General features: G+C 45.5%; 1 protein-coding gene across 2 annotated transcripts; it reads left to right on the forward strand.

Annotated features, from left to right (window-relative positions):
- The first annotated feature begins 2959 nt into the window (after positions 1 to 2959).
- Positions 2960 to 26107, forward strand: cnot11 (CCR4-NOT transcription complex, subunit 11). 2 transcript variants are annotated; one of them, XM_079563449.1, is made up of 7 exons: positions 2960 to 3315; positions 5866 to 6030; positions 15915 to 16067; positions 16194 to 16396; positions 22497 to 22699; positions 22777 to 22873; positions 25897 to 26107. In XM_079563449.1, exons 1-7 carry the CDS (start codon positions 2997 to 2999, stop codon positions 26092 to 26094), a joined length of 1338 nt encoding a protein of 445 aa, XP_079419575.1. In that variant the 5' UTR covers positions 2960 to 2996; the 3' UTR covers positions 26095 to 26107. The 2 variants fall into 2 exon arrangements, with proteins under 2 accessions (XP_079419575.1, XP_079419574.1); XM_079563448.1 differs by having other exon boundaries at positions 15915 to 16396.
- The last annotated feature ends 1398 nt before the right edge of the window (positions 26108 to 27505 follow it).

Consider the following 27505-nt stretch of genomic DNA (forward strand, 5'->3'; position numbering starts at 1 on the left):
TTTTTGTTGAGGACGTATTACTTTTACTCCACTCTAAATGTAACACTTTCAAATCGACTACATTTATAAAAGGTGTGCCTAACAATGCAAACCAGAACAGCAGGTGGCGCTGTGTGCAGGCGGTTTGGCCCCGTCGTGTTGCCGTACAGACGGTACATTCAAGCACAAGCGCAAAGTTATTTTTCCTAACGCAGGTTTAAGCAGATTTGTATTGAAAATACAGTATTTTAAGTGAATTATTGAGGAACTTGTACTTGTTGGAATAATATTTGCCTGTGTCTGAAGTTTCACTGAAGTAACCACGGCTTACTCGTGCTCGTGTGTTTGTTCCGTCCGCAGTATCCCTTTAATGTGGTGTGTGCAGGCGCAGGCGCAGTCGCAGTCGCAGGCGCAGGCGCAGGCGGATCCTCCTCCTGGTCCTGTACGATGTGACGCCTGCAGACGTTTCCTCTGAGCCAAAGTGTCGATGATAAAATCGTTTGAATAAAATGTTATTATGAAACGTTTTAACTGTTTGTTCTTTCATTCATAGATTTATCTGTTCGACCCTGACATTTCACAACAAGGATTACACAAACAGACAAGGCCGTGGGAACCCAGGGTGCTGAGGGCGCTGCAGCACCCCCTGGTGGATAGTTTGTGAACTGCAGGCGATATCAACCCCTTAACTCCCACCTGAACCGAGCACATTTTCTCCAGCTTTACCCCAATCCAAAAGCTTCTGGGAAAAAGGTGTGAAAATAGCGACAAAACTGAGACGAAAACAAGGATGAAAATGTGACAAAAGTGAGAAAACATTGACGAAAAAGTGACAAAAAAATGACAAAAATGGACGAAAAAGTGATAAGAATTTGACAAAAAAAAATTGAATAATTTGACGAAAAAATGAGAAAAATTGAGAAAAAAGTGACAAAAAAGTCACGAAAATGTGACAAAAATGAGTCGACTGCCCGACAAAAAAAGTGATAAAAAAAATGTGCCGTGAGGAAAAAGATCCATTTAGTTTTGTAGGTCTTTCAAATGAGGCGTTACTCTGGCCTACAGGATTTGGGTAAAGCTGAACTGGAGAAAATGCTCTCGGTTCAGGCGGGAGTTAAGAGGTTAATAAACAGGATTAATGCACAGAAACAGTATTTTGGGGGTAAATGTTGTCCCTCAGCGCCCCCTAACTAAAACATCTTCCCACGGCTCTGCAAACAGAAAGACAGCAGCAAACTCATCTTCATCCATGGTCCCGGGGCAGAGGCCGAGTCACAGCCGTTCATTCATAAAAAAAAAACATGAACTAAATATACAAATACAGACGAAACAGCGGAACCTCTGCAAATGCCAAAGTTTTACATTATATGACCTAGTGCCATGTTCTGCCAAGAGATTAAAAAGTATTTCCTTTAACCTCTTAACTCCCACCTGAACGGATCCCATTTTCTCCAGTTTGGCTTTACCCAAATCCAAAAGCTTCTTGGGAAAAAGCATCAAAACAGCCACAAAAAATGAGAAGAAAACAAGGATGTAAATGCAACAAAAATGTGATAAAAACTCAACAAAAAATGACAAAAAATTCAACAAAAATGTGACAAAAATTCAACAAAAAAATGACAAAAATTCAACAAAATGTGACAAAAATTCAACAAAAAAATGACAAAAACTCAACAAAAAAATGACAAAAACTCAACAAAAAAATGACAAAAACTCAACAAAAAAATGACAAAAACTCAACAAAAAAGTGACAAAAATTCAACAAAAATGTGACAAAAACTCAACAAAAAAATGACAAAAAATCAACAAAAAAATGACAGAAATTCAACAAAAAAATGATAAAAATTCAACAAAAATGTGACAAAAATTCAACAAAAATGTGACAAAAATTCAACAAAAAAATGACAAAAATTCAACAAAAAAATGACAAAAATTCAACAAAAAAGTGACAAAAACTCAACAAAAAAATGACAAAAATTCAACAAAAATGTGACAAAAACTCAACAAAAAAGTGACAAAAATTCAACAAAAAAGTGACAAAAAATCAACAAAATGTGACAAAAATTCAACAAAAAAATGACAAAAATTCAACAAAAATGTGACAAAAATTCAACAAAAATGTGACAAAAATTCAACAAAAAAATGACAAAAATTCAACAAAATGTGACAAAAACTCAACAAAAAAATGACAAAAATTCAACAAAAAAGTGACAAAAACTCAACAAAAAAATGACAAAAATTCAACAAAATGTGACAAAAACTCAACAAAAAAATGACAAAAATTCTACAAAAATGTGACAAAAATTCAACAAAATGTGACAAAAACTCAACAAAAAAATTACAAAAATTCAACAAAAAAAAGACAAAAATTCAACAAAAAAAATCTGACAAAAACTCAACAAAATTGTGACAAAAACGAAAAAAGAAAAAAAAGAAAAAAGACATAAAAAAGGTGACACAACACAGCAACAACGTGAGGAAAAAGCTCAGTTTCGTGGGTCTTAGCTTTCAAATGAGGTGTTACACAGCCAAAAGAGGACAGAGTGCATTTGGTTTAAGCGGGTGGTAAGAGGTTAAATCAATGAATTCTTCTGCGCGCTTGTCGCACATTCAACTACAAATCCCAGCATGCACGTCACCCGGAAGTTGAGCGCCCTGTCACACTTTGAATGGAACAACGGCTAACGCTGCTACACCAAAACCTGGGAAATACTTGAACAAACTCACACTTTTGATACGTTTTCTACTCTCAACTTTTTGCAATACTTTCCTGTCGTGAAGGAATCGCCCCGGGAGGACGTTTTTCCCGACAAGACGTGCTTGTTTGGGGCGTAAATGCGGCGGTGTTTATGATCCGGTGCTAACATGCTAAGCTAACGCAGTCACTCAGAGCTCTAACGGACGCTGCCATTTTCAGCCTTAAAATGAACTGAACTCTGCGGAGACTTCGGGGCTTTTCTGTTCGTCTTCTAGCAACGCTTCCACGCGGTGATTTATGACTAAAAGCGCCCGCGGAAATGAGTCTGGCTCCCAAAGAACTGTCCAACCTCCTGAGCATCATCTCGGAGGAGGCGTGCACGAACACGTTTGAGAGCCTGTCCACGCACTTCCACCACTACTTCGGGAAAGGGGAGCACTTCAGGGTCGGCTCGGTGCTGGTGATGCTCCTGCAGCAGCCCGACCTCCTGCCCAGCTCCGCGCAGAGGCTCACGGCCCTGTACCTGCTGTGGGAGATGTACCGGACCGAGCCCATGGCGGCCAACCCCTTCGCCGCCGTGTTCGCGCACCTGCTCAACCCGGCGCCGCACGGGGACGAGCACGAGAAGGTCCTGTCCGGTGAGTCCGGGGGGTGGAGAGGGTTATTCAGAGCTGAGGAGGTCCTGTCCGGTGAGTCCAGAGGGGTGAGAGGGGTTAGAGGTTATTCAGAGCACGAGAAGGTCCTGTCCGGTGAGTCCGGGGGGGGGAGAGGGTTATTCAGAGCTGAGGAGGTCCTGTCCGGTGAGGTGGAGAGGGGTGGAGAGGGTTGTTCAGAGCTGAGGAGGTCCTGTCCGGTGAGTCCCGGGTCCAGTCTGGCTTTACCCCAATCCAAAAGCTTCTGGAAAATAGCAACAAAACTGAGACGAAAACAATGATGGAAAAGTGGCAAAAAATTTACAAAAATGTGACAAAAAAAGTGACAAAAAAGTGACAAAAATTAGACAAAAAAGTGACAAAAATGTGACAAAAAATTGACAAAAAATGACAAAAAATGTGACAAAACCTGATAAAAAATTGATTTAAAAAATTGACAAAAAATGACAAAAATGAGAAGGTCCTGTCCGGTGAGTCCGGGGGGTGAGAGGGGTGAGAGGGTTGTTCAGAGCTGAGGTCCAGTCTGGCTTTACCCCAATCCAAAAGCTTCTGGAAAAAAGCTGTGAAAATAGCAACAAAACTGAGACGAAAACAATGATGGAAATGTGACAAATGTGACAAAAAACTGATGAAAAAGTGGCAAAATTGTGACAAAAAATTTACAAAAATGTGACAAAAAAATGACAAAAATGTGACAAAAAATAGACAAAAAAGTGACGAAAAAGTGACAAAAAAGTGACAAAAAAGTGACAAAAATTAGACAAAAAAGTGACAAAAATTAGACAAAAAAGTGACAAAAATTAGACAAAAAAGTGACGAAAAATTGACAAAAATGTGACAAAAATGGACAAAAATGTGACAAAAAATTGACAAAAAAAATGGACAAAAAAGTGACAAAAAATTTACAAAAATGTGACAAAAAATTGATTAAAAAAAATTGACAAAAATGAGGAGGTCCTGTCCAGTGAGTCCAGGGGGTGAGAGGGGTGAGAGGGTTATTCAGAGCTGAGGAGGTCACTGTGGTTCATCAGGGGTCGGACTTTTGTTGTTGTTAAAGTTTCCAGATTTAACCCCTTAACTCCAACCTGAACCCAGCACATTTTCTCCAGCTTTACCCCAATCCAAAAGCTTCTGGAAAAAAGGTGAGAAAATAGCAACAAAACTGAGACGAAAACAATGGCGGAAATGTGACAAAAAAGTGAGAAAACATTGGCAAAAAAAGTGACGAAAAATGTATGAAAAAGTTACAAAAATGAGTTGAACACCCAACAAAAAAATGATGGAAAAAAAATGTGATGTGAGGAAAAAGCTCCTCTCGGTTCAGGCGGGAGTTAAGAGGTTAAATGGACATGGACAGAGGAGGGACAGTGAACAAGTCTATGAGGGTTATGAGGATGAGGTTAGAGCTGCCAGGAAACAGGAGATGTGAAGCTGAAGACCAAACGCAAAGATATTCATCAGTCCAGTGTATCACGCTCAAATTCCCTCTACATCTGTCATCTGTGTTAGCGTCACAGCGCCTCACACAGGCCTGGAAGATGAATCGTGCCGTTTTCACAGATCTTTTGTGAAAATATCAGCGTTTTGTCTTCGTGTGGATATAACAGTGTTTCTCAAAACCTTTCTCCAGCCAGGTCTAGACCAGGACTAAATGAGTCGTGAGATGGGTCAGAGCTTTGCCTGGTCAGGGGGTCAGGTCATCAGTGATATCATTTGAGCAAAACTGGTTGAAAATCATCAAATATCACAGATAAAGGACTACAGGGGCATTACACACTCCAATATCAGTGTATTTGTTTGAAATAAATACTGGTTTTAATGCAGGGGTGTCCAAACTTCCTTCACGGGGGCCGCACACTGAAGCGTACACGGGGTGAAGGGCCATCGATCGGTGGTTAGTGCCGTGAAGCCTTCGACTAGCAGAGGTTTAAATTGTGCCCCACATCTTTATTATGCTTAAAACCTTCATGCCAGCTCAGTCTCATGATAAAATGTTGTTGTTAGGTTAGAATTGTATAGATTTATTACATTTCAAATAAAAAGGATGATCTGTGATGTTGTGTACCGATTCAGTAAGAACAAAAATGTGTCTGAGGGCCACATTTGGACCCCGGGCCGTACTTTGGACACCCCTGTTTTAATGTTTTGATACATTTCTGGAGGAAACAGGTTTGGACTGGTTATCGGTCCATCGTCACCATCGTTATTGTGATGTACTATAGCAGTGATTCTCAAACTTTTCACACTCATTTATGTTACTTTCGTCGAGACAGTGCATGTTAAACACACGGATAGAGAGAACATGGTGGGAATTGAACCTGTGACTTTCTAGCTGAGAAGCCACCGTGCTGCTCTCATAAAATATCTGACCTTTTCATGCAGCACCAGGCCTAGATTAAGTGATGACGTCAGGATTATACAAGTACAAACAGGGACTAAATAGACTTAAATTGACTGAGTTATGACTAAACAGGCTGTATCGCACCACGTCTATTGTCTTAAAGCTTAAACCTGACCCTGAGTCTGTTCCTTCAGGCTTCCTGCCGCCCATCACGCAGGCGGAGAAGTTCTTCCTGTCTCAGCTGATGTTGGCTCCTCCTCGGGACCTGTTTAAGAAGACGCCCCGGCAGGTGTCCTGCATGGACGTGGGCAACATGCCTCAGGCCATCGACATCAGCGGACTCCAGCTCGCCCTCGCAGGTCAGCACGCTGCTCACATAAACCTTTCCATTACAGACACGGCATTCACCTCTGACCACCCGCCAAAACCAACGTTTCCATTACAGACGCGGCATTCACCTCTGACCACCCGCCAAAACCAACGTTTCCATTACAGACACGACATTCACCTCTGACCACCCGCCAAAACCAACCTTTCCATTACAGACACGGCATTCACCTCTGACCACCCGCCACAACCAACGTTTCCATTACAGACACGGCATTCACCTCTGACCACCCGCCACAACCAACGTTTCCATTACAGACACGGCATTCACCTCTGACCACCCGCCAAAACCAACGTTTCCATTACAGACACGGCATTCACCTCTGACCACCCGCCACAACCAACGTTTCCATTACAGACACGGCATTCACCTCTGACCACCCGCCACAACCAACGTTTCCATTACAGACACGGCATTCACCTCTGACCACCCGCCACAACCAACGTTTCCATTACAGACGCGGCATTCACCTCTGACCACCCGCCACAACCAACGTTTCCATTACAGACACGGCATTCACCTCTGACCACCCGCCACAACCAACGTTTCCATTACAGACACGGCATTCACCTCTGACCACCCGCCACAACCAACGTTTCCATTACAGACACGGCATTCACCTCTGACCACCCGCCAAAACCAACGTTTCCATTACAGACACGGCATTCACCTCTGACCACCCGCCACAACCAACGTTTCCATTACAGACACGGCATTCACCTCTGACCACCCGCCAAAACCAACGTTTCCATTACAGACACGGCATTCACCTCTGACCACCCGCCAAAACCAACGTTTCCATTACAGACACGGCATTCACCTCTGACCACCCGCCAAAACCAACGTTTCCATTACAGACACGGCATTCACCTCTGACCACCCGCCAAAACCAACGTTTCCATTACAGACACGGCATTCACCTCTGACCACCCGCCAAAACCAACGTTTCCATTACAGACACGGCATTCACCTCTGACCACCCGCCAAAACCAACGTTTCCATTACAGACACGGCATTCACCTCTGACCACCCGCCACAACCAACGTTTCCATTACAGACACGGCATTCACCTCTGACCACCCGCCACAACCAACGTTTCCATTACAGACACGGCATTCACCTCTGACCACCCGCCACAACCAACGTTTCCATTACAGACACGGCATTCACCTCTGACCACCCGCCACAACCAACGTTTCCATTACAGACACGGCATTCACCTCTGACCACCCGCCACAACCAACGTTTCCATTACAGACACGGCATTCACCTCTGACCACCCGCCACAACCAACGTTTCCATTACAGACACGGCATTCACCTCTGACCACCCGCCACAACCAACGTTTCCATTACAGACACGGCATTCACCTCTGACCACCCGCCAAAACCAACGTTTCCATTACAGACACGGCATTCACCTCTGACCACCCGCCAAAACCAACGTTTCCATTACAGACACGGCATTCACCTCTGACCACCCGCCACAACCAACGTTTCCATTACAGACACGGCATTCACCTCTGACCACCCGCCACAACCAACGTTTCCATTACAGACACGGCATTCACCTCTGACCACCCGCCACAACCAACCTTTCCATTACAGACACGGCATTCACCTCTGACCACCCGCCAAAACCAACGTTTCCATTACAGACACGGCATTCACCTCTGACCACCCGCCAAAACCAACGTTTCCATTACAGACACGGCATTCACCTCTGACCACCCGCCAAAACCAACGTTTCCATTACAGACACGGCATTCACCTCTGACCACCCGCCAAAACCAACGTTTCCATTACAGACACGGCATTCACCTCTGACCACCCGCCAAAACCAACCTTTCCATTACAGACACGGCATTCACCTCTGACCACCCGCCACAACCAACGTTTCCATTACAGACACGGCATTCACCTCTGACCACCCGCCAAAACCAACGTTTCCATTACAGACACGGCATTCACCTCTGACCACCCGCCAAAACCAACGTTTCCATTACAGACACGGCATTCACCTCTGACCACCCGCCAAAACCAACGTTTCCATTACAGACACGGCATTCACCTCTGACCACCCGCCACAACCAACGTTTCCATTACAGACACGGCATTCACCTCTGACCACCCGCCACAACCAACGTTTCCATTACAGACACGGCATTCACCTCTGACCACCCGCCACAACCAACGTTTCCATTACAGACACGGCATTCACCTCTGACCACCCGCCAAAACCAACGTTTCCATTACAGACACGGCATTCACCTCTGACCACCCGCCACAACCAACGTTTCCATTACAGACACGGCATTCACCTCTGACCACCCGCCAAAACCAACGTTTCCATTACAGACACGGCATTCACCTCTGACCACCCGCCACAACCAACGTTTCCATTACAGACACGGCATTCACCTCTGACCACCCGCCAAAACCAACGTTTCCATTACAGACACGGCATTCACCTCTGACCACCCGCCACAACCAACGTTTCCATTACAGACGCGGCATTCACCTCTGACCACCCGCCACAACCAACGTTTCCATTACAGACACGGCATTCACCTCTGACCACCCGCCACAACCAACGTTTCCATTACAGACACGGCATTCACCTCTGACCACCCGCCACAACCAACGTTTCCATTACAGACACGGCATTCACCTCTGACCACCCGCCACAACCAACGTTTCCATTACAGACACGGCATTCACCTCTGACCACCCGCCAAAACCAACGTTTCCATTACAGACACGGCATTCACCTCTGACCACCCGCCAAAACCAACGTTTCCATTACAGACACGGCATTCACCTCTGACCACCCGCCACAACCAACGTTTCCATTACAGACACGGCATTCACCTCTGACCACCCGCCAAAACCAACGTTTCCATTACAGACACGGCATTCACCTCTGACCACCCGCCACAACCAACGTTTCCATTACAGACGCGGCATTCACCTCTGACCACCCGCCAAAACCAACGTTTCCATTACAGACACGGCATTCACCTCTGACCACCCGCCACAACCAACGTTTCCATTACAGACACGGCATTCACCTCTGACCACCCGCCACAACCAACGTTTCCATTACAGACACGGCATTCACCTCTGACCACCCGCCAAAACCAACGTTTCCATTACAGACACGGCATTCACCTCTGACCACCCGCCAAAACCAACGTTTCCATTACAGACACGGCATTCACCTCTGACCACCCGCCACAACCAACGTTTCCATTACAGACACGGCATTCACCTCTGACCACCCGCCACAACCAACGTTTCCATTACAGACACGGCATTCACCTCTGACCACCCGCCAAAACCAACGTTTCCATTACAGACACGGCATTCACCTCTGACCACCCGCCAAAACCAACGTTTCCATTACAGACACGGCATTCACCTCTGACCACCCGCCACAACCAACGTTTCCATTACAGACACGGCATTCACCTCTGACCACCCGCCAAAACCAACGTTTCCATTACAGACACGGCATTCACCTCTGACCACCCGCCAAAACCAACGTTTCCATTACAGACACGGCATTCACCTCTGACCACCCGCCACAACCAACGTTTCCATTACAGACGCGGCATTCACCTCTGACCACCCGCCACAACCAACGTTTCCATTGCAGACACGGCATTCACCTCTGACCACCCGCCACAACCAACGTTTCCATTACAGACACGGCATTCACCTCTGACCACCCGCCACAACCAACGTTTCCATTACAGACACGGCATTCACCTCTGACCACCCGCCACAACCAACGTTTCCATTACAGACACGGCATTCACCTCTGACCACCCGCCACAACCAACGTTTCCATTACAGACACGGCATTCACCTCTGACCACCCGCCACAACCAACGTTTCCATTACAGACACGGCATTCACCTCTGACCACCCGCCACAACCAACGTTTCCATTACAGACACGGCATTCACCTCTGACCACCCGCCACAACCAACGTTTCCATTACAGACACGGCATTCACCTCTGACCACCCGCCAAAACCAACGTTTCCATTACAGACACGGCATTCACCTCTGACCACCCGCCAAAACCAACGTTTCCATTACAGACACGGCATTCACCTCTGACCACCCGCCACAACCAACGTTTCCATTACAGACACGGCATTCACCTCTGACCACCCGCCAAAACCAACGTTTCCATTACAGACACGGCATTCACCTCTGACCACCCGCCACAACCAACGTTTCCATTACAGACACGGCATTCACCTCTGACCACCCGCCAAAACCAACGTTTCCATTACAGACACGGCATTCACCTCTGACCACCCGCCAAAACCAACGTTTCCATTACAGACACGGCATTCACCTCTGACCACCCGCCAAAACCAACGTTTCCATTACAGACACGGCATTCACCTCTGACCACCCGCCACAACCAACGTTTCCATTACAGACGCGGCATTCACCTCTGACCACCCGCCACAACCAACGTTTCCATTACAGACACGGCATTCACCTCTGACCACCCGCCACAACCAACGTTTCCATTACAGACACGGCATTCACCTCTGACCACCCGCCACAACCAACGTTTCCATTACAGACACGGCATTCACCTCTGACCACCCGCCACAACCAACGTTTCCATTACAGACACGGCATTCACCTCTGACCACCCGCCAAAACCAACGTTTCCATTACAGACACGGCATTCACCTCTGACCACCCGCCAAAACCAACGTTTCCATTACAGACGCGGCATTCACCTCTGACCACCCGCCACAACCAACGTTTCCATTACAGACGCGGCATTCACCTCTGACCACCCGCCAAAACCAACGTTTCCATTACAGACACGGCATTCACCTCTGACCACCCGCCACAACCAACGTTTCCATTACAGACACGGCATTCACCTCTGACCACCCGCCACAACCAACGTTTCCATTACAGACACGGCATTCACCTCTGACCACCCGCCAAAACCAACGTTTCCATTACAGACACGGCATTCACCTCTGACCACCCGCCAAAACCAACGTTTCCATTACAGACACGGCATTCACCTCTGACCACCCGCCACAACCAACGTTTCCATTACAGACACGGCATTCACCTCTGACCACCCGCCACAACCAACGTTTCCATTACAGACGCGGCATTCACCTCTGACCACCCGCCACAACCAACGTTTCCATTACAGACACGGCATTCACCTCTGACCACCCGCCACAACCAACGTTTCCATTACAGACACGGCATTCACCTCTGACCACCCGCCAAAACCAACGTTTCCATTACAGACGCGGCATTCACCTCTGACCACCCGCCACAACCAACGTTTCCATTACAGACACGACATTCACCTCTGACCACCCGCCAAAACCAACCTTTCCATTACAGACACGACATTCACCTCTGACCACCCGCCACAACCAACGTTTCCATTACAGACACGGCATTCACCTCTGACCACCCGCCACAACCAACGTTTCCATTACAGACACGGCATTCACCTCTGACCACCCGCCACAACCAACGTTTCCATTACAGACACGGCATTCACCTCTGACCACCCGCCACAACCAACGTTTCCATTACAGACACGGCATTCACCTCTGACCACCCGCCACAACCAACCTTTCCATTACAGACACGGCATTCACCTCTGACCACCCGCCACAACCAACGTTTCCATTACAGACACGGCATTCACCTCTGACCACCCGCCAAAACCAACCTTTCCATTACAGACACGGCATTCACCTCTGACCACCCGCCACAACCAACGTTTCCATTACAGACACGGCATTCACCTCTGACCACCCGCCACAACCAACGTTTCCATTACAGACACGGCATTCACCTCTGACCACCCGCCAAAACCAACCTTTCCATTACAGACACGACATTCACCTCTGACCACCCGCCACAACCAACGTTTCCATTACAGACACGGCATTCACCTCTGACCACCCGCCACAACCAACGTTTCCATTACAGACACGGCATTCACCTCTGACCACCCGCCACAACCAACGTTTCCATTACAGACACGGCATTCACCTCTGACCACCCGCCAAAACCAACCTTTCCATTACAGACACGGCATTCACCTCTGACCACCCGCCAAAACCAACGTTTCCATTACAGACACGGCATTCACCTCTGACCACCCGCCACAACCAACGTTTCCATTACAGACACGGCATTCACCTCTGACCACCCGCCAAAACCAACGTTTCCATTACAGACGCGGCATTCACCTCTGACCACCCGCCAAAACCAACGTTTCCATTACAGACACGGCATTCACCTCTGACCACCCGCCAAAACCAACGTTTCCATTACAGACACGGCATTCACCTCTGACCACCCGCCACAACCAACGTTTCCATTACAGACACGGCATTCACCTCTGACCACCCGCCAAAACCAACGTTTCCATTACAGACACGGCATTCACCTCTGACCACCCGCCACAACCAACGTTTCCATTACAGACACGGCATTCACCTCTGACCACCCGCCACAACCAACGTTTCCATTACAGACACGGCATTCACCTCTGACCACCCGCCAAAACCAACGTTTCCATTACAGACACGGCATTCACCTCTGACCACCCGCCAAAACCAACGTTTCCATTACAGACACGGCATTCACCTCTGACCACCCGCCACAACCAACGTTTCCATTACAGACACGGCATTCACCTCTGACCACCCGCCAAAACCAACGTTTCCATTACAGACACGGCATTCACCTCTGACCACCCGCCACAACCAACGTTTCCATTACAGACACGGCATTCACCTCTGACCACCCGCCAAAACCAACGTTTCCATTACAGACACGGCATTCACCTCTGACCACCCGCCACAACCAACGTTTCCATTACAGACGCGGCATTCACCTCTGACCACCCGCCAAAACCAACGTTTCCATTACAGACACGGCATTCACCTCTGACCACCCGCCAAAACCAACCTTTCCATTACAGACACGGCATTCACCTCTGACCACCCGCCAAAACCAACGTTTCCATTACAGACACGGCATTCACCTCTGACCACCCGCCACAACCAACGTTTCCATTACAGACGCGGCATTCACCTCTGACCACCCGCCACAACCAACGTTTCCATTACAGACACGGCATTCACCTCTGACCACCCGCCACAACCAACGTTTCCATTACAGACACGGCATTCACCTCTGACCACCCGCCACAACCAACGTTTCCATTACAGACACGGCATTCACCTCTGACCACCCGCCAAAACCAACGTTTCCATTACAGACGCGGCATTCACCTCTGACCACCCGCCAAAACCAACGTTTCCATTACAGACACGGCATTCACCTCTGACCACCCGCCAAAACCAACGTTTCCATTACAGACACGGCATTCACCTCTGACCACCCGCCACAACCAACGTTTCCATTACAGACACGGCATTCACCTCTGACCACCCGCCAAAACCAACGTTTCCATTACAGACACGGCATTCACCTCTGACCACCCGCCAAAACCAACGTTTCCATTACAGACACGGCATTCACCTCTGACCACCCGCCAAAACCAACGTTTCCATTACAGACACGGCATTCACCTCTGACCACCCGCCACAACCAACGTTTCCATTACAGACGCGGCATTCACCTCTGACCACCCGCCACAACCAACGTTTCCATTACAGACACGACATTCACCTCTGACCACCCGCCAAAACCAACCTTTCCATTACAGACACGACATTCACCTCTGACCACCCGCCACAACCAACGTTTCCATTACAGACACGGCATTCACCTCTGACCACCCGCCAAAACCAACCTTTCCATTACAGACACGGCATTCACCTCTGACCACCCGCCAAAACCAACGTTTCCATTACAGACACGGCATTCACCTCTGACCACCCGCCACAACCAACGTTTCCATTACAGACGCGGCATTCACCTCTGACCACCCGCCAAAACCAACGTTTCCATTACAGACACGGCATTCACCTCTGACCACCCGCCAAAACCAACCTTTCCATTACAGACACGGCATTCACCTCTGACCACCCGCCAAAACCAACGTTTCCATTACAGACACGGCATTCACCTCTGACCACCCGCCACAACCAACGTTTCCATTACAGACGCGGCATTCACCTCTGACCACCCGCCACAACCAACGTTTCCATTACAGACACGGCATTCACCTCTGACCACCCGCCACAACCAACGTTTCCATTACAGACACGGCATTCACCTCTGACCACCCGCCAAAACCAAACGCATTCTCTCCTCAATGCCATTGTCCTCACTTTTTATTTCACTTATGTGTTTTTGTCACTTTTTTATTACTTTTTTGCTGCTCTTTTGTCACTTTTCTGCTGGATTTTTGTCACTTTTCTGCTGGATTTTTGCCTTTTTTTTGCTGGATTTTTGTCTTTTTTTTGTTGGATTTTTGTCTTTTTTTTTGTTGGATTTTTTTCATTTTTTTGTTGGATTTTTGTCCCTTTTTGTTGCTCTTTTATCACTTTTTTGTTGAGTTTTTGATACTTTTTGGTCACTTTTAAGCGTTTTTTGTTGTGTTTACATCCTCATTTTCTTCTCGTTTTTTATTGCTGTTTTGTAGAAGCTTTTAGATTTGGAGAATTTGGAGAAAACATGTTCAGGTGGGAGTTAAGAGGTTAAACCCTGGACAAATCAGTCATGTGCTCACATATTACATTTTACCTACTGAGGGTTCACTCTTTTCAGATGTATTATATTACCAAAAACTCAAAAGTATGTTTGTTTATGTATAATCTTTCCATAGTGAGATCAATAAAGTCTTATCTTTATTGCCATTTTTAAGCAAAATCCAACTTTATCCAACTTAATGATTTTATTACTGCACAAAATGTCCTTGAGAAACTCCAGTCCGGCTTTAGGGTGAACCACAGCACCGAGACGGCCCTCTTAAAGATTTTAAATGACTTTAGATTAAATTATGACTCACAGAAGGTCACAGTGTTGGTTCTTCTGGATCTGAGCTCTGCCTTTGATACAGTCGACCACACTATTCTCTTAACCTCTTACCCCCCGCCTAAACCACATGCATTCTGTCCTCTTTGGCCATTATATAGGCCTGTGTAACACCTCATTTGAAAGCTAAGCTACTGATCTTTTTCCCTGAGTTGTAGCTGTGTTGTGTCACCTTTTTATGTTTTATTTTATTTTTTTCACATTTTTGTTGACTTTTTGTCACATTTTTGTTGAATTTTTTTTGTCACTTTTTGTTACATTTTTGTCACTTTTTTGTTGAATTTTTGTCACTTTTTTGTTGAATTTTTTGTCTTTTTTTTGCTGGATTTTTGTCACTTTTTGTTGAATTTTTGTCCCTTTTTGTTGAATTTTTTTGTCACTTTTTGTTACATTTTTGTCACTTTTTTGTTGAATTTTTGTCACTTTTTTGTTGAATTTTTTGTCTTTTTTTTGCTGGATTTTTGTCACTTTTTGTTGAATTTTTGTCACTTTTTTGTTGCATTTACATCTTGTTTTCTTCTCATTTTTTGTGGCTGTTTTGGTGCTTTTTTCTCAAGCAGCTTTTTGATTCGGGTAAAGCCAAACTGGAGAAAATGGGATCCGTTCAGGTGGGAGTTTAGAGGTTAACTCGTTTAAAACACATGGGCCTCTCCAGTGCTGCACACATGGTTTACATTCTACCTCACAGACAGTGTGGATACCTGCTCCTCTCAGGTGTGGTGTGCCCCAGGGTTCAGTCTTAGGCCCAGTGCTTTGTAACCTGTGTCTGCTCCCTCTTGGTGATGTCATATTCTTCTAAATGGATGGTCTGTGCTTCTCTGCAGAGCGTCAGTCGGAGCTGCCCACTCAGAGCAAAGCCAGCTTCCCCAGCATCCTCAACGACCCCGACCCAGACTCCTCCAACTCCGGCTTCGACAGCTCCGTGGCCAATCAGATCATCGAGTCCCTGGTGACCGGACCCCGCCCCCCGCTGGAGAGTAAGCTCACTGCATGTCCAAAACTTCCAGAAAGACCATTGTTTTTTCACGTCATTTCAACACTTGACGGTTTTACATCAGATCGGTCCCGTCACTTCCGTACAAACACCGCCCTCTTCCCTCCAGGTCACTTCCGGCCCGAGCTGATCCGCCCCCCTCCGCCGCTGCACGTGTGCGAGGACGAGCTGGCCTGGCTGAACCCCACGGAGCCGGAGCACAGCGTCCAGTGGGACCGGTCCATGTGCGTGAAGAACAGCACCGGCCTGGAGATCAAACGCATCATGGCCAAGGCCTTCAAGAGCCCGCTGTCCGCGCAGCAGCAATCCCAGGTACAATCCCAGGTACAGTCCCAGGTACAATCCCAGGTACAATCTCAGGTACAGTCCCAGGTACAATCCCAGGTACAATCCCAGGTACAGTCCCAGGTACAACCACTGTCCACGCAGCAGCAGTCCCAGGTACAATCCCAGGTACAGTCCCAGGTACAGTCCCAGGTACAACCACTGTCCACGCAGCAGCAGTCCCAGGTACAATCCCAGGTACAGTCCCAGGTACAGTCCCAGGTACAACCACTGTCCACGCAGCAGCAGTCCCAGGTACAATCCCAGGTACAATCCCAGGTACAATCCCAGGTACAGTCCCAGGTACAACCACTGTCCACGCAGCAGCAGTCCCAGGTACAATCCCAGGTACAATCCCAGGTACAGTCCCAGGTACAACCACTGTCCACGCAGCAGCAGTCCCAGGTACAATCCCAGGTACAATCCCAGGTACAATCCCAGGTACAGTCTAAGGTACAATCCCAGGTACAATCTCAGGTACAGTCCCAGGTACAGTCTCAGGTAGAGATTAGATCGGGCCCAAAAAATCAAGCCCGAACCGACCCGAGCCCGCGGTTATAAAGCCCGACCCGACCCAGCCCGAGCAATTAATGTGAATTGTCAGCCCGAACCCGAAACAAACCTGACGTAAATAATGATTTATGTAAGGCTCAGATCGGTGCATCTGCACAGCAGCACCATGTTTGCGAGGTACACGGCATACGTGCACGCAGCAGTAGCGCACATACCTGGATGGGCAGAGACTTACGCGGCGCGGAGCAGCTCAATGTGTCTTGTCTCCTCTTTTCCGTATCTCTCTCTCCTCCTCCTTCATGTTTCATAAACATCGCGCTCTACAAAAGCTACTTTTTACGCAGTAACAGGAACCAAACTGCTTATTTATCCACTGTTAATGAAACGCTGTCCTGAGAGAAAGACTGAAGAGTGATGTTCTCTGTGGCGCCGGTATCACAGCCTGACCATGCTGCGCCCCCCCCCGCACCTGCACCCCCTCCCTCCCGGACTCCTCTTTTTTATATTGCGTATTGCCAAATTTTGTATCCAATAGACTCCGCCTATTGCATAGATTTTTATTAGAGATTATAACGACATTAATTAAAAAATAAATTAAAAAAAACTTGAGCCCGACCCGACCCGAGCCCGACTCTCATGCGGGAAATCTCGGCCGAGCCCGGCCCGAATGTCGGGTCGGGCTCGGCTCAGGCTCGGGTCTAAAATCTAACCTCTAGTCCCAGGTACAATCTCAGGTACAGTCTCAGGTACAATCCCAGGTACAATCTCAGGTACAGTCTCAGGTACAATCCCAGGTACAATCTCAGGTACAATCTCAGGTACAGTCCCAGGTACAATCTCAGGTACAATCTCAGGTACAGTCCCAGGTACAGTCCCAGGTACAATCTCAGGTACAGTCCCAGGTACAGTCCCAGGTACAATCTCAGGTACAATCTCAGGTACAGTCCCAGGTACAATCTCAGGTACAGTCCCAGGTACAATCCCAGGTACAATCCCAGGTACAGTCCCAGGTACAGTCCCAGGTACAGTCCCAGGTACAGTCCCAGGTACAATCCCAGGTACAGTCCCAGGTACAGTCCCAGGTACAGTCCCAGGTACAGTCCCAGGTACAATCCCAGGTACAGTCCCAGGTACAGTCCCAGGTACAGTCCCAGGTACAGTCCCAGGTACAATCCCAGGTACAGTCCCAGGTACAATCCCAGGTACAGTCCCAGGTACAATCCCAGGTACAATCCCAGGTACAGTCCCAGGTACAGTCCCAGGTACAATCCCAGGTACAGTCCCAGGTACAGTCCCAGGTACAGTCCCAGGTACAGTCTCAGGTACAGTCCCAGGTACAGTCCCAGGTACAATCCCAGGTACAACCACTGTCCGCGCAGCAGCAGTCCCAGGTACAGTCCCAGGTACAGTCCCAGGTACAGTCTCAGGTACAGTCCCAGGTACAGTCCCAGGTACAATCCCAGGTACAACCACTGTCCACGCAGCAGCAGTCCCAGGTACAGTCCCAGGTACAATCCCAGGTACAGTCCCAGGTACAATCCCAGGTACAGTCCCAGGTACAGTCCCAGGTACAATCCCAGGTACAGTCCCAGGTACAGTCCCAGGTACAGTCCCAGGTACAGTCCCAGGTACAATCCCAGGTACAGTCCCAGGTACAGTCCCAGGTACAATCGAACCACGGAGTTGAACAGTGTCATTATGTATTGGTATTTCCTTGTCGTAAACTTCTTTTTACAGTATTAGAAGAAAGTTGTCAGATTTGGGCTCAGTACTGCTGTAACTGTAGGGTCCCCTTTGGGTTCCAGGACTCTTCCAGAAACCTCAAATAAATTAGATACAAATTTTATGACAAGTCGTCTCATACAAACCCCTCTCGTTTTTTGATAAATAGCTGTAGAAAATCCCCCGTCTTTTATGCGCCTACCATCACACAATTACTTCAGCTATATTTTTACATCATCGGTTAACCTTCATACTAGTGTTTGTATAGAAATTAAGTGCAATCTGTTTTATAAGTTTAAATCATTGTATTTTAGCCCTGGGGTTCTATGAGTTTATAGCAACGTCTTGTCCCAAAAAATAAATAGCTCAAACTTCCAATATAATAATAAGACTTCACTGGAGGAAACTTCCTTCTCGTCACAGTGTTTTTGTCTTGAAGCTAACGGCTAACACTAAATTAAAATTAAAATATGCTCCTGCCCCTAGAGGCCATAAGCGCCACTGCAGGTGTTGTCACATGCTTATGGCACTACAGTGTTTTACTCATTAATCGTCCGTGAGAGTAAATCCTACGCTGACAGAAAAGACAAAGGGACAGAGGGATGTTGTTCATCCAATTACACAATGGAGATACATTGTTTTCACTGAAACTAGGGTTGAGAGATGTTTCCTTAATTGGCCGTTGACAATGTTTACAGTGAACCATCGTGATGGACGATGATATCGTCCGTTTCTCATTATAAGCATTTTTTAAAGACATTTACATGGCCTATATATATGCTGCATATTATTATGTATGCTAGGAAAATGTGAGATTGCAGATAAATGGATCTAAACTAAACATGATCTGAACAGAGTCACGGACACGACTTTTGCAACAGAAATGTGTTAAAACTCGTGTGTAAAGTCTGAGAGGAGAACGACTTATTCAGAGCGTGAACTCCTCAATACCAAGACTCTTCTCACACTGATACAAATGTAAGTCAGAGCTTATTATTTGCATTTGCTCAGTTTTAGCGTAATGTTTAAGAAACAGTGGGTGAACGGGACAATATGTTCACGTTTGCGTCGTAGCCACGTTTTTGAAGCCGCTCCACCCGATCCGTGAGCTGTAACCTCGTACCTCCTGCACCGCCTCTTTCCCTCCTCTCTCGGTCCTTCGTGAGAATTATCCAAACCCATGTGCGCTCAGTTAGCTCCGATGTGAGAGCCGTCTCGTCATTTTAAAACGGTTTAAGTTTCCGTATGAAGCAAAGCAAAACCACGCGCTGTTAAACTCTGAGCTGCAGAGAGAGAGAGAGAGCTCCGCGCGTCAGAAACAGCAGCTGCGTCTTTACTTTAATAATTACGGCGAACACGTCATGGCTTCTGGCAGGTACTGAAACTAGCGTGTATATTAGTTATATCCGTGATTGTATTTACAGTGCAATCCCAGCACAGTTTGAAGGTTTACAAGGCCCACAGAAGACCAGTGCGTGTTTCTGACAGGAGGGGGCGTGGCATCACGATGGCGGCTCTACATCGAGATGTTGCTCATCCATCACGATGGACGACAACCCTAACTGAAACTTGGCTGTATATACTGTTTAAGTGGCGCTAGCCCGCAGTTAGCGTTGCCTGTTATCCTGTTATCATCTTCTTCGTGATTCCATTAGTGTGTATTGGTGACTCCGGGTCGGGAAAGCACCAATCATCCCTTTAACACTTGTTTTACCCCCAGAGGGACCACGATTATTATTATTAAGGCAAACCAGTTACTTAGTGCTGCTTTAAAGTTTAATGTAAATACGTTTTAGCTGTTTCATTTCTGTGGTGGTGTTTTTTGATACTCGCTGTTAGCTCTGAGATAAAGACGTCTCCTCAATGAAGTTCCATGACGTTTTAAACACGTAGCCAGTGTTTTGTTCAAGACATCGCTGATCCTTAGTTGGAAAAGCGAGAGAGGAAGCCTGCGGGGTCCGGAGACCACATAGAGCCTATCAAGGGAAGGCAACGTCAGGACCAGGGGCCAAATCCGGTCCTCAAACATGGAACCTCTGGCCCCCGAGATGAACGAAACTGAAAAGTGTAGATGGAAAGTGCTTTGCTTGGGCTGTAATTGTGAGGTTTGGCTCTGGGTCTTTTTGCAATGAAGAAGTTCGACTCTACCTCTGTTCTGATTTAAGGCGAGACACTGCAGGTGCACAGGGATAAACAATACATGTAGAGATGTCGATTTGAAGCTTTTGCTGAACATCACAGATATAAATATGAGGAAAAAATGTGTTTTAAAATAAGGCATTTTGAGCATTAAAATGGCCCAAATTGCCTATATTTTGGGAAATCAAAATAATGAATTGAGCCAGATTAAATGTTATGGTTTTATTTTATTGACAGATTAGTGACTAAGATTTTGGATATTTTGTTTAGTTTTTCAATAAACTAATCATCAGTGAAAAAATCTGCTCAAATTCCGCCTGTTTTTTTGGTTTCAAAGCTGAATAAATCAGGCTAGGAATTAGATATTAAAAAATCCCTCTGAAAAAAGCTTCAGAATGTTGTTGTGTCTCAGCCTGTAAAGTGTGGAGTCTGTGGGAGCTTCTATAAGGGCTCAGGCTCTGCCCGAGTGCGGCTTCTCTCATTCAGAGAAAACCAGCCCTGAAGTTTTGTAGCGAGTGCGCATGCTCGGCCCGTTCTTCCACTTTTCCGCTCCAGCGTCTCGTAGGAGGAAAAACACCATATTTGGGTGAAAGCGTCATCACGGGGCCCCTTAGCAGGACACGTGGATGTCAAATCTGTCAATATTTATGAATGAAAACCCGCGGGAAAGACGGCCTTTCTACGCCGACAAAAAAATGACAAAAAAGTGACAAAAATGTGACAAAAAAATGACCAAAAAAATGACAAAAAAGTGACAAAAAAATGACAAAAAAATGACAAAAAAATGACAAAAAAATGACAAAAAAATGACAAAAAATTTACAAAAAATCGACAAAAATTCGACAAAAATTTGACAAAAAAAGGACAAAAAATGTGACCAAAAAAATGACAAAAATTCAACAAAAAAATTACAAAAAATTACTACAATTCAACAAAAAATCGACAAAAATTCAACAAAAATGTGACAAAAAAATTCAACAAAAATTCAACAAAAAAATAAAAACAATTTGACAAAAAATTACAAAAATTAGACAAAAATTAGACAAAAATTCAACAAAAATGTGACAAAAAATTACAAAAATTCAACAAAAAATCGACAAAAATTCAACAAAAATGTGACAAAAAAATTACAAAAAAATTACAAAAATTCAACAAAAAAATTACAAAAAATCGACAAAAATTCAGCAAAAATGTGACAAAAAAATGACAAAAATGTGACAAAAAAATTACAAAAAAATTCAACAAAAATTCAACAAAAAAATGAAAACAATTTGACAAAAATATACAAAAAAATGACAAAAAATTACAAAAATTCAACAAAAAATCAACAAAAATTGAACAAAAATTCAACAAAAAAATGACAAAAAATTACAAAAAATCGACAAAAAATCGACAAAAATTCAACAAAAATGTGACAAAAAAGTGACAAAAAAATTCTACAAAAATTCAACAAAAATTCAACAAAAATGTGACAAAAAAATGACGGCGCAGCAGCTACTTCCGGGTCGCCCCCACCTCGCAGACAAAACATCATCAAATAAACATCATCATTTTTATATCTGACATGAAAACTAAGATGTAAAGGGAGGAAAACAGATACAAATCTCCACTTCCACCACTGCGGGAAACATCAATACTTTAAAGTGTCTCACATTAAAAATCCGCCGGTTTCCTGTGCACTTTAACGTCCGAGCTGTGTCTGTGCCGCCCGCAGTTGTTGGCGGAGCTGGAGAAGGACCCGAAGCTGGTTTACCACATCGGCCTGTCCCCGTCGAAGCTGCCCGACCTGGTGGAGAACAACCCCCTGGTGGCCATCGAGATGCTGCTGAAGCTGATGCAGAGCAGCCAGATCACGGAGTACTTCTCTGTGCTGGTCAACATGGACATGTCCCTGCACTCCATGGAGGTCGTCAACAGGTCAGGGCACTCGGGGTCTGCTTAGGCGCTCGGACACGCTGCCGTTTGTTTTTGGGCTCATGTTGTTTTGTTCTCAGACTAACGACGGCCGTGGATCTGCCTCCGGAGTTCATCCACCTGTACATCTCCAACTGCATCTCCACCTGTGAGCAGATCAAGGACAAGTACATGCAGGTAAACGTTCCAGACGCTTCTTTAGGAACTGGAAAAAGAAGTTGCTTTTCTGTTCTGTCAGCTGTTTACTGAACTTATTCCCATCACAACGGGCATCGACCTGTCAGAGTGCACTCCCCTCATGTCACACGGTGGTGACTCCTCCCCCTCGTGGTTAAAAACGTGAGCCTGATGCGTGATGTGTGGAGAAGTTACCTCAAGGCCCTGTCAGAGGTCACTTTGGCCGGCTGGGTCGTAAAATGTCGGCCATTCACAAGAATTACCGGCCATTAAAAAAATCTGTGCATTATGAACGTGGCTTATTATCAACAACAATCTAGGCAAGGCAAGTTTATTTGTAGAGCACAATTCATACACAAGGCAATTCAAAGTGCTTCACAGTTGCATAAATATAAGAAAACAAATAGAATCAATAAAAACATAGAATTAATCAATTACTGTAAGAGGCAAGAGTGTAGATAAAATACTTTCAGTCATATGCATTTTTAAGTCTTGTTTATATTCGCTCTGTCTTGAGAACTATTTTTCTTGCTCGTTCACACAAAGTTACCTAACCTCCTTCTCCTCTGGACATCAACATAAAATTAATCAATTACAGTAAAAGGCAGGAGTGTAGATGAAATACTTTCAGTTATATGCACGGGCAAACAGAACTGTTTTCAGCCTGGATTTGATCTACATGTAGACAGAACTACACGAGTGCTTTAGTGGATCCCGAAACACGGCTATTTCTAATTAAAGACTGACGTGAGAGAAATGTAGCACCAGGACGAGCTGCTGCGGGACAGTCTGACTGAACACACGCGTTTAAAGAATAACAAACGTATTCGCTGCGGAGTTCTTTACACACTTATATAAAAGTAAATGTACCTGTAGTTCTGCCGTTTTCTTGGAAAATGTGACGAAGCACGAAGAAAAAGCGTTACATATCCAGACAGCGATGATGACGCTTCGACTGCGCTTTGTAAAACGAGCTAAAGGCGTAAATCCAAACTTTTCTGATAGAAATATTGAACCTTTTTTAATATTTAGGCCTGTCTCAAAAACACTTTGTTATGTTAGTCACTGACTTAGGAGACACGTTGTATTTAATACCTTTTTCGGTAACACTTTACATTACGGGCCGGTAAGTCCGTGGTACTTACAGTGGTAATTACTAGTAACGACAATGGTACTTATTGTGGTACTTATTGTGGTACTTACAGTGGTATTTACTAGTAATTGGGGTTAGGGTTAGGGAGTCACAGAGTTACCACTGTATCTCTCATTACTAAGAGATAAAGCGGTAATGCTCTTAGTAATGAAGTACTTCTATTTACTTTGGTATTTTAAGTGATAGTTTCTAGTAGTTACAATGATATATCTATGGTACTTACTGGTAATTCAAGGATACTACAGCAGCAATTCATAGGTAGTAAATGAGGTACTTCTACAAACAACATAAATCAGCATTAGGGAAAACAAGAAGTACAACCTTCATTACTAAGAGTTACCACTGTTTCTAGAAGTACATACCTTGCAATTCTCACTATAGTATCCTTTAAGTACCACAATAATTACCGAGAAGTACCACTATTACTACTAGTATTTACCACTGTAAGTACCAAGGATTTACTGGCCCGTAATGTAAAGTGTTACCCATTTTTCTATATTCTCTCTCCATATTTTTTGCTGGATGGAAATAATTTTAACCTTCCATTTGCTTTTCAAACCGTCCGAAAGCCGCCGGCTAACGGAAACCCTGGCCCTGTACCTGATTTTTGGATAACAATGAAAGAGGAAGCCACAAAATGTAAATGTTATCTGTGGCTCAAACTCATTCCTAACTTTTCTAACATGTTTGTGGCAAAGCTAAACCTGACGGCAGCAGCAGCAGGAGAGACAAACCTGGGTGATATTAGGGTGATCCATGTTGCCTGGTCAGAGCAGGGATCCAAACATCCTCATGCAGCGCCAACATTCAGTCTTTGTTTGAACAAAAAAGAGGCGTGAAAGTGAGTCCGGGGTCGTCCGCCTTCACCCCCGCCTCAGAGAGAGAGAAACACAACTGTTTCAGTCGCTCTCGGCATCAAGTGTTGGATTCACACTGACCCAAAAGTGTCTCTCTCTCGGGTCGAGTGCCCTTTAGGTCGAACTAGAGCCTGTATGAAAAGCTACAGCTGCAGTTTGCACACTTGCCAACTCTCCCGCGCGGGAGACTCACGATTTTCAACCCTATCCCTGAGAAGAATCCCTCCTTTGCCTCTGTGTCAGCGCTCTACTCAGTGCTGATTGTGTAGTTATTCCTTTAGACTCGCCACAGCTGCTGTGGGAGACGACATCCACCTCTGGCTTCACACGCTGTACTTCATTAGCACGAGGGAACGGAGAGACGAGGGAGTGGGTCGGTCAGCTCCTCCCCTCAGCGTTACCATGGAGATATTCACACAACTTATTTCACAAAATTATATAAAAAAAACGCTTATAAGCCTGTGTAGATCTTGCAATCATTAGATGATAACATGTGAATTATTATTTATGCATATAATATTTTCTGTTCCTATTTTGCAAAAGATTATTTTAAACATTGCCCATTTTCCATAGATTTTTTTTTACCCTTTGTCCTCACCTTTGAGCTCAAATGTCCGACTTTTCATTCTTATTGAACTGGTCTCCCTAATTCTGGTGCTCTTTTCAACAATTAAAACAGCTCATTATGTTCTTTGTCCTCTATGGTAAACAGAATAATAGCTATGGAATATCAAGGAAACGATATTTCCAGCACAGGTTTGCTCAAAAGTTTCCCAATGCTGAGAGGATGTGGGCTGAAACTCACTGTATGAATTGTAATAGATGAAATTCCTCAGCAGGTGGCGGTGTAGAGCAAGGCTTTATTTTGCTCATCTAGACTTGTTTTTTCAGGAAGTGATGTTTTGTGGGTGTTTTAGCCATTTCAGATCCACAGTGTCAGAAAGTGTCAGGTGTGTTTGTGTTTCTCACCAAACACAAAAAGCGTCTCTTTACAAGCTCCGCCTCCTCCTCAGAACCGGCTGGTGCGCCTCGTGTGCGTCTTCCTCCAGTCGCTGATCCGCAACAAAATCATAAACGTCCAGGACCTGTTCATCGAGGTCCAGGCCTTCTGCATCGAGTTCAGCCGCATCCGAGAGGCCGCGGGGCTGTTCCGGCTGCTCAAGACGCTGGACACGGGGGAGAACCCGCCGGACGCCAAACCGGCCAAATAAACCCCCGGACTGAGCCCATCATAACCATCAAAACAACCAGGAGGAGAGAACTGACACGGAGCGAACGCCCAAACCCACACTTTTAACCTTTCCTTTTGCAAATGTTCCCTTTCATTAAAGATTTTCAGTTAAATGACATGGGCCTCTTTATTTGTTTTATCATTGAGGACTTGTTTCATCAGTTTGACACATGGAACATCTGATGTGTCTCACGCTGCACAAAGTGGATTCTAAGCAAGTAAAAAAGTCTTACTTTAAGAAATAAGTTCCTATTTTTTCCCTACAAAGTAACAATGTCTCACTGAGCAAAGTTTTCTTGAGAAAAAAAATCTTACTTTAGGAAATAAAATCTGGCCATTTCTTGTTCAGATAAATTTGCTAAAAACATGATATTTTTTCTTGTAACAAAAAAAGAAAAACTTTTTGAATCTTCTTCATCTTTATTTTTTCTTATTTTAAGACAAACTCAGATCAACAGCTCTTAATGTAAGAACTGCTTCTCACAGAGAGATAAAACATTCCATTCTTTAAAGTGGGCGGCTCGGTGGCACAGCGGTTAGAGCCTCAGCTTCACAGCTCGAAGGTCCCGGGTTCGATTCCCACCAGGACGGGGCCTTTCTGTGTGGAGCATGTTCTCCCCGTGTCTACCACTAAAAACATGTACAATAGGTGAATCCTCCAGCAGGTGATTCTGACCATTAGCCTGGCTCCACATCATGGAGGCGGGTCTCCGGGCGCGGCAATACTTTCCTTAAATATTAGTATTTATTAACAACATTTTACTCAAAAATGTGAGTCATTTAGAACAATTTACTTAAATCAAGCAACATTTAAGTCAAATATCCACATTTTTTCACTTAATAAGAATGTTTTCCTTAAATTATTCCATTTTCTGAGGACATTTTGATTAATTCTAGTTATTTATTTGCTTAAATTTAGTGTTTCTTTCTTGTTTTATGATCAGAAAAATATTCTAGAAATAAGAATTCTTAGTAAGAAAAAAACACTGACCCCATTGGCAGAACTTTTTCCTTCAAACAAGACAAAATGTCTTATTTTAAGATTTTTTTCCTTGTTTTTAGGAGGGTATTTTTTAGTTTTGTGTTGGTTTCCTCGGCCTCCTTTCTGTAGTCGAGTTGTGTTATTTGTGTTTTGTCTCTGGAGCTCTTGCCTCCGCGCTGACTAAAAATGAAGAACCTAAAGATAGGCTGAGGTCCACGCTCCCCCTCCTGTCCTGCACCTGAGGGCGAGTCAGGTCTGCTGTGGGCCGTGTCCCGGGTGTGGGCCGTGTCCCGGGTCTGGGCCGTGTCCCGGGTCTGGGCCGTGTCCCAGGTCAGCTGTGGGCCGGGTCTGGGCCGTGTCCCAGGTCAGCTGTGGGCCGGGTCTGGGCCGTGTCCCGGCTCCACGGGCT

This window comes from Gobius niger (assembly GCF_951799975.1).
Source record: "Gobius niger genome assembly, chromosome: 9".
Classification (NCBI taxonomy): Eukaryota; Metazoa; Chordata; class Actinopteri; order Gobiiformes; family Gobiidae; genus Gobius; species Gobius niger.

What these genes read in the sequence shown, in the direction of transcription:
- cnot11 (XM_079563448.1), top strand. Translation starts at nt 2,997, where the DNA reads ATGAGTCTGGCTCCCAAAGAACTGTCCAACCTCCTGAGCATCATCTCG. An exon ending in ACTCCAGCTCGCCCTCGCAG is followed by an intron (nt 6,031 to 15,914) that starts GTCAGCACGCTG and finishes GCTTCTCTGCAG; the next exon opens with AGCGTCAGTCGGAGCTGCCC. An exon ending in TCCATGGAGGTCGTCAACAG is followed by an intron (nt 22,700 to 22,776) that starts GTCAGGGCACTC and finishes TTTTGTTCTCAG; the next exon opens with ACTAACGACGGCCGTGGATC.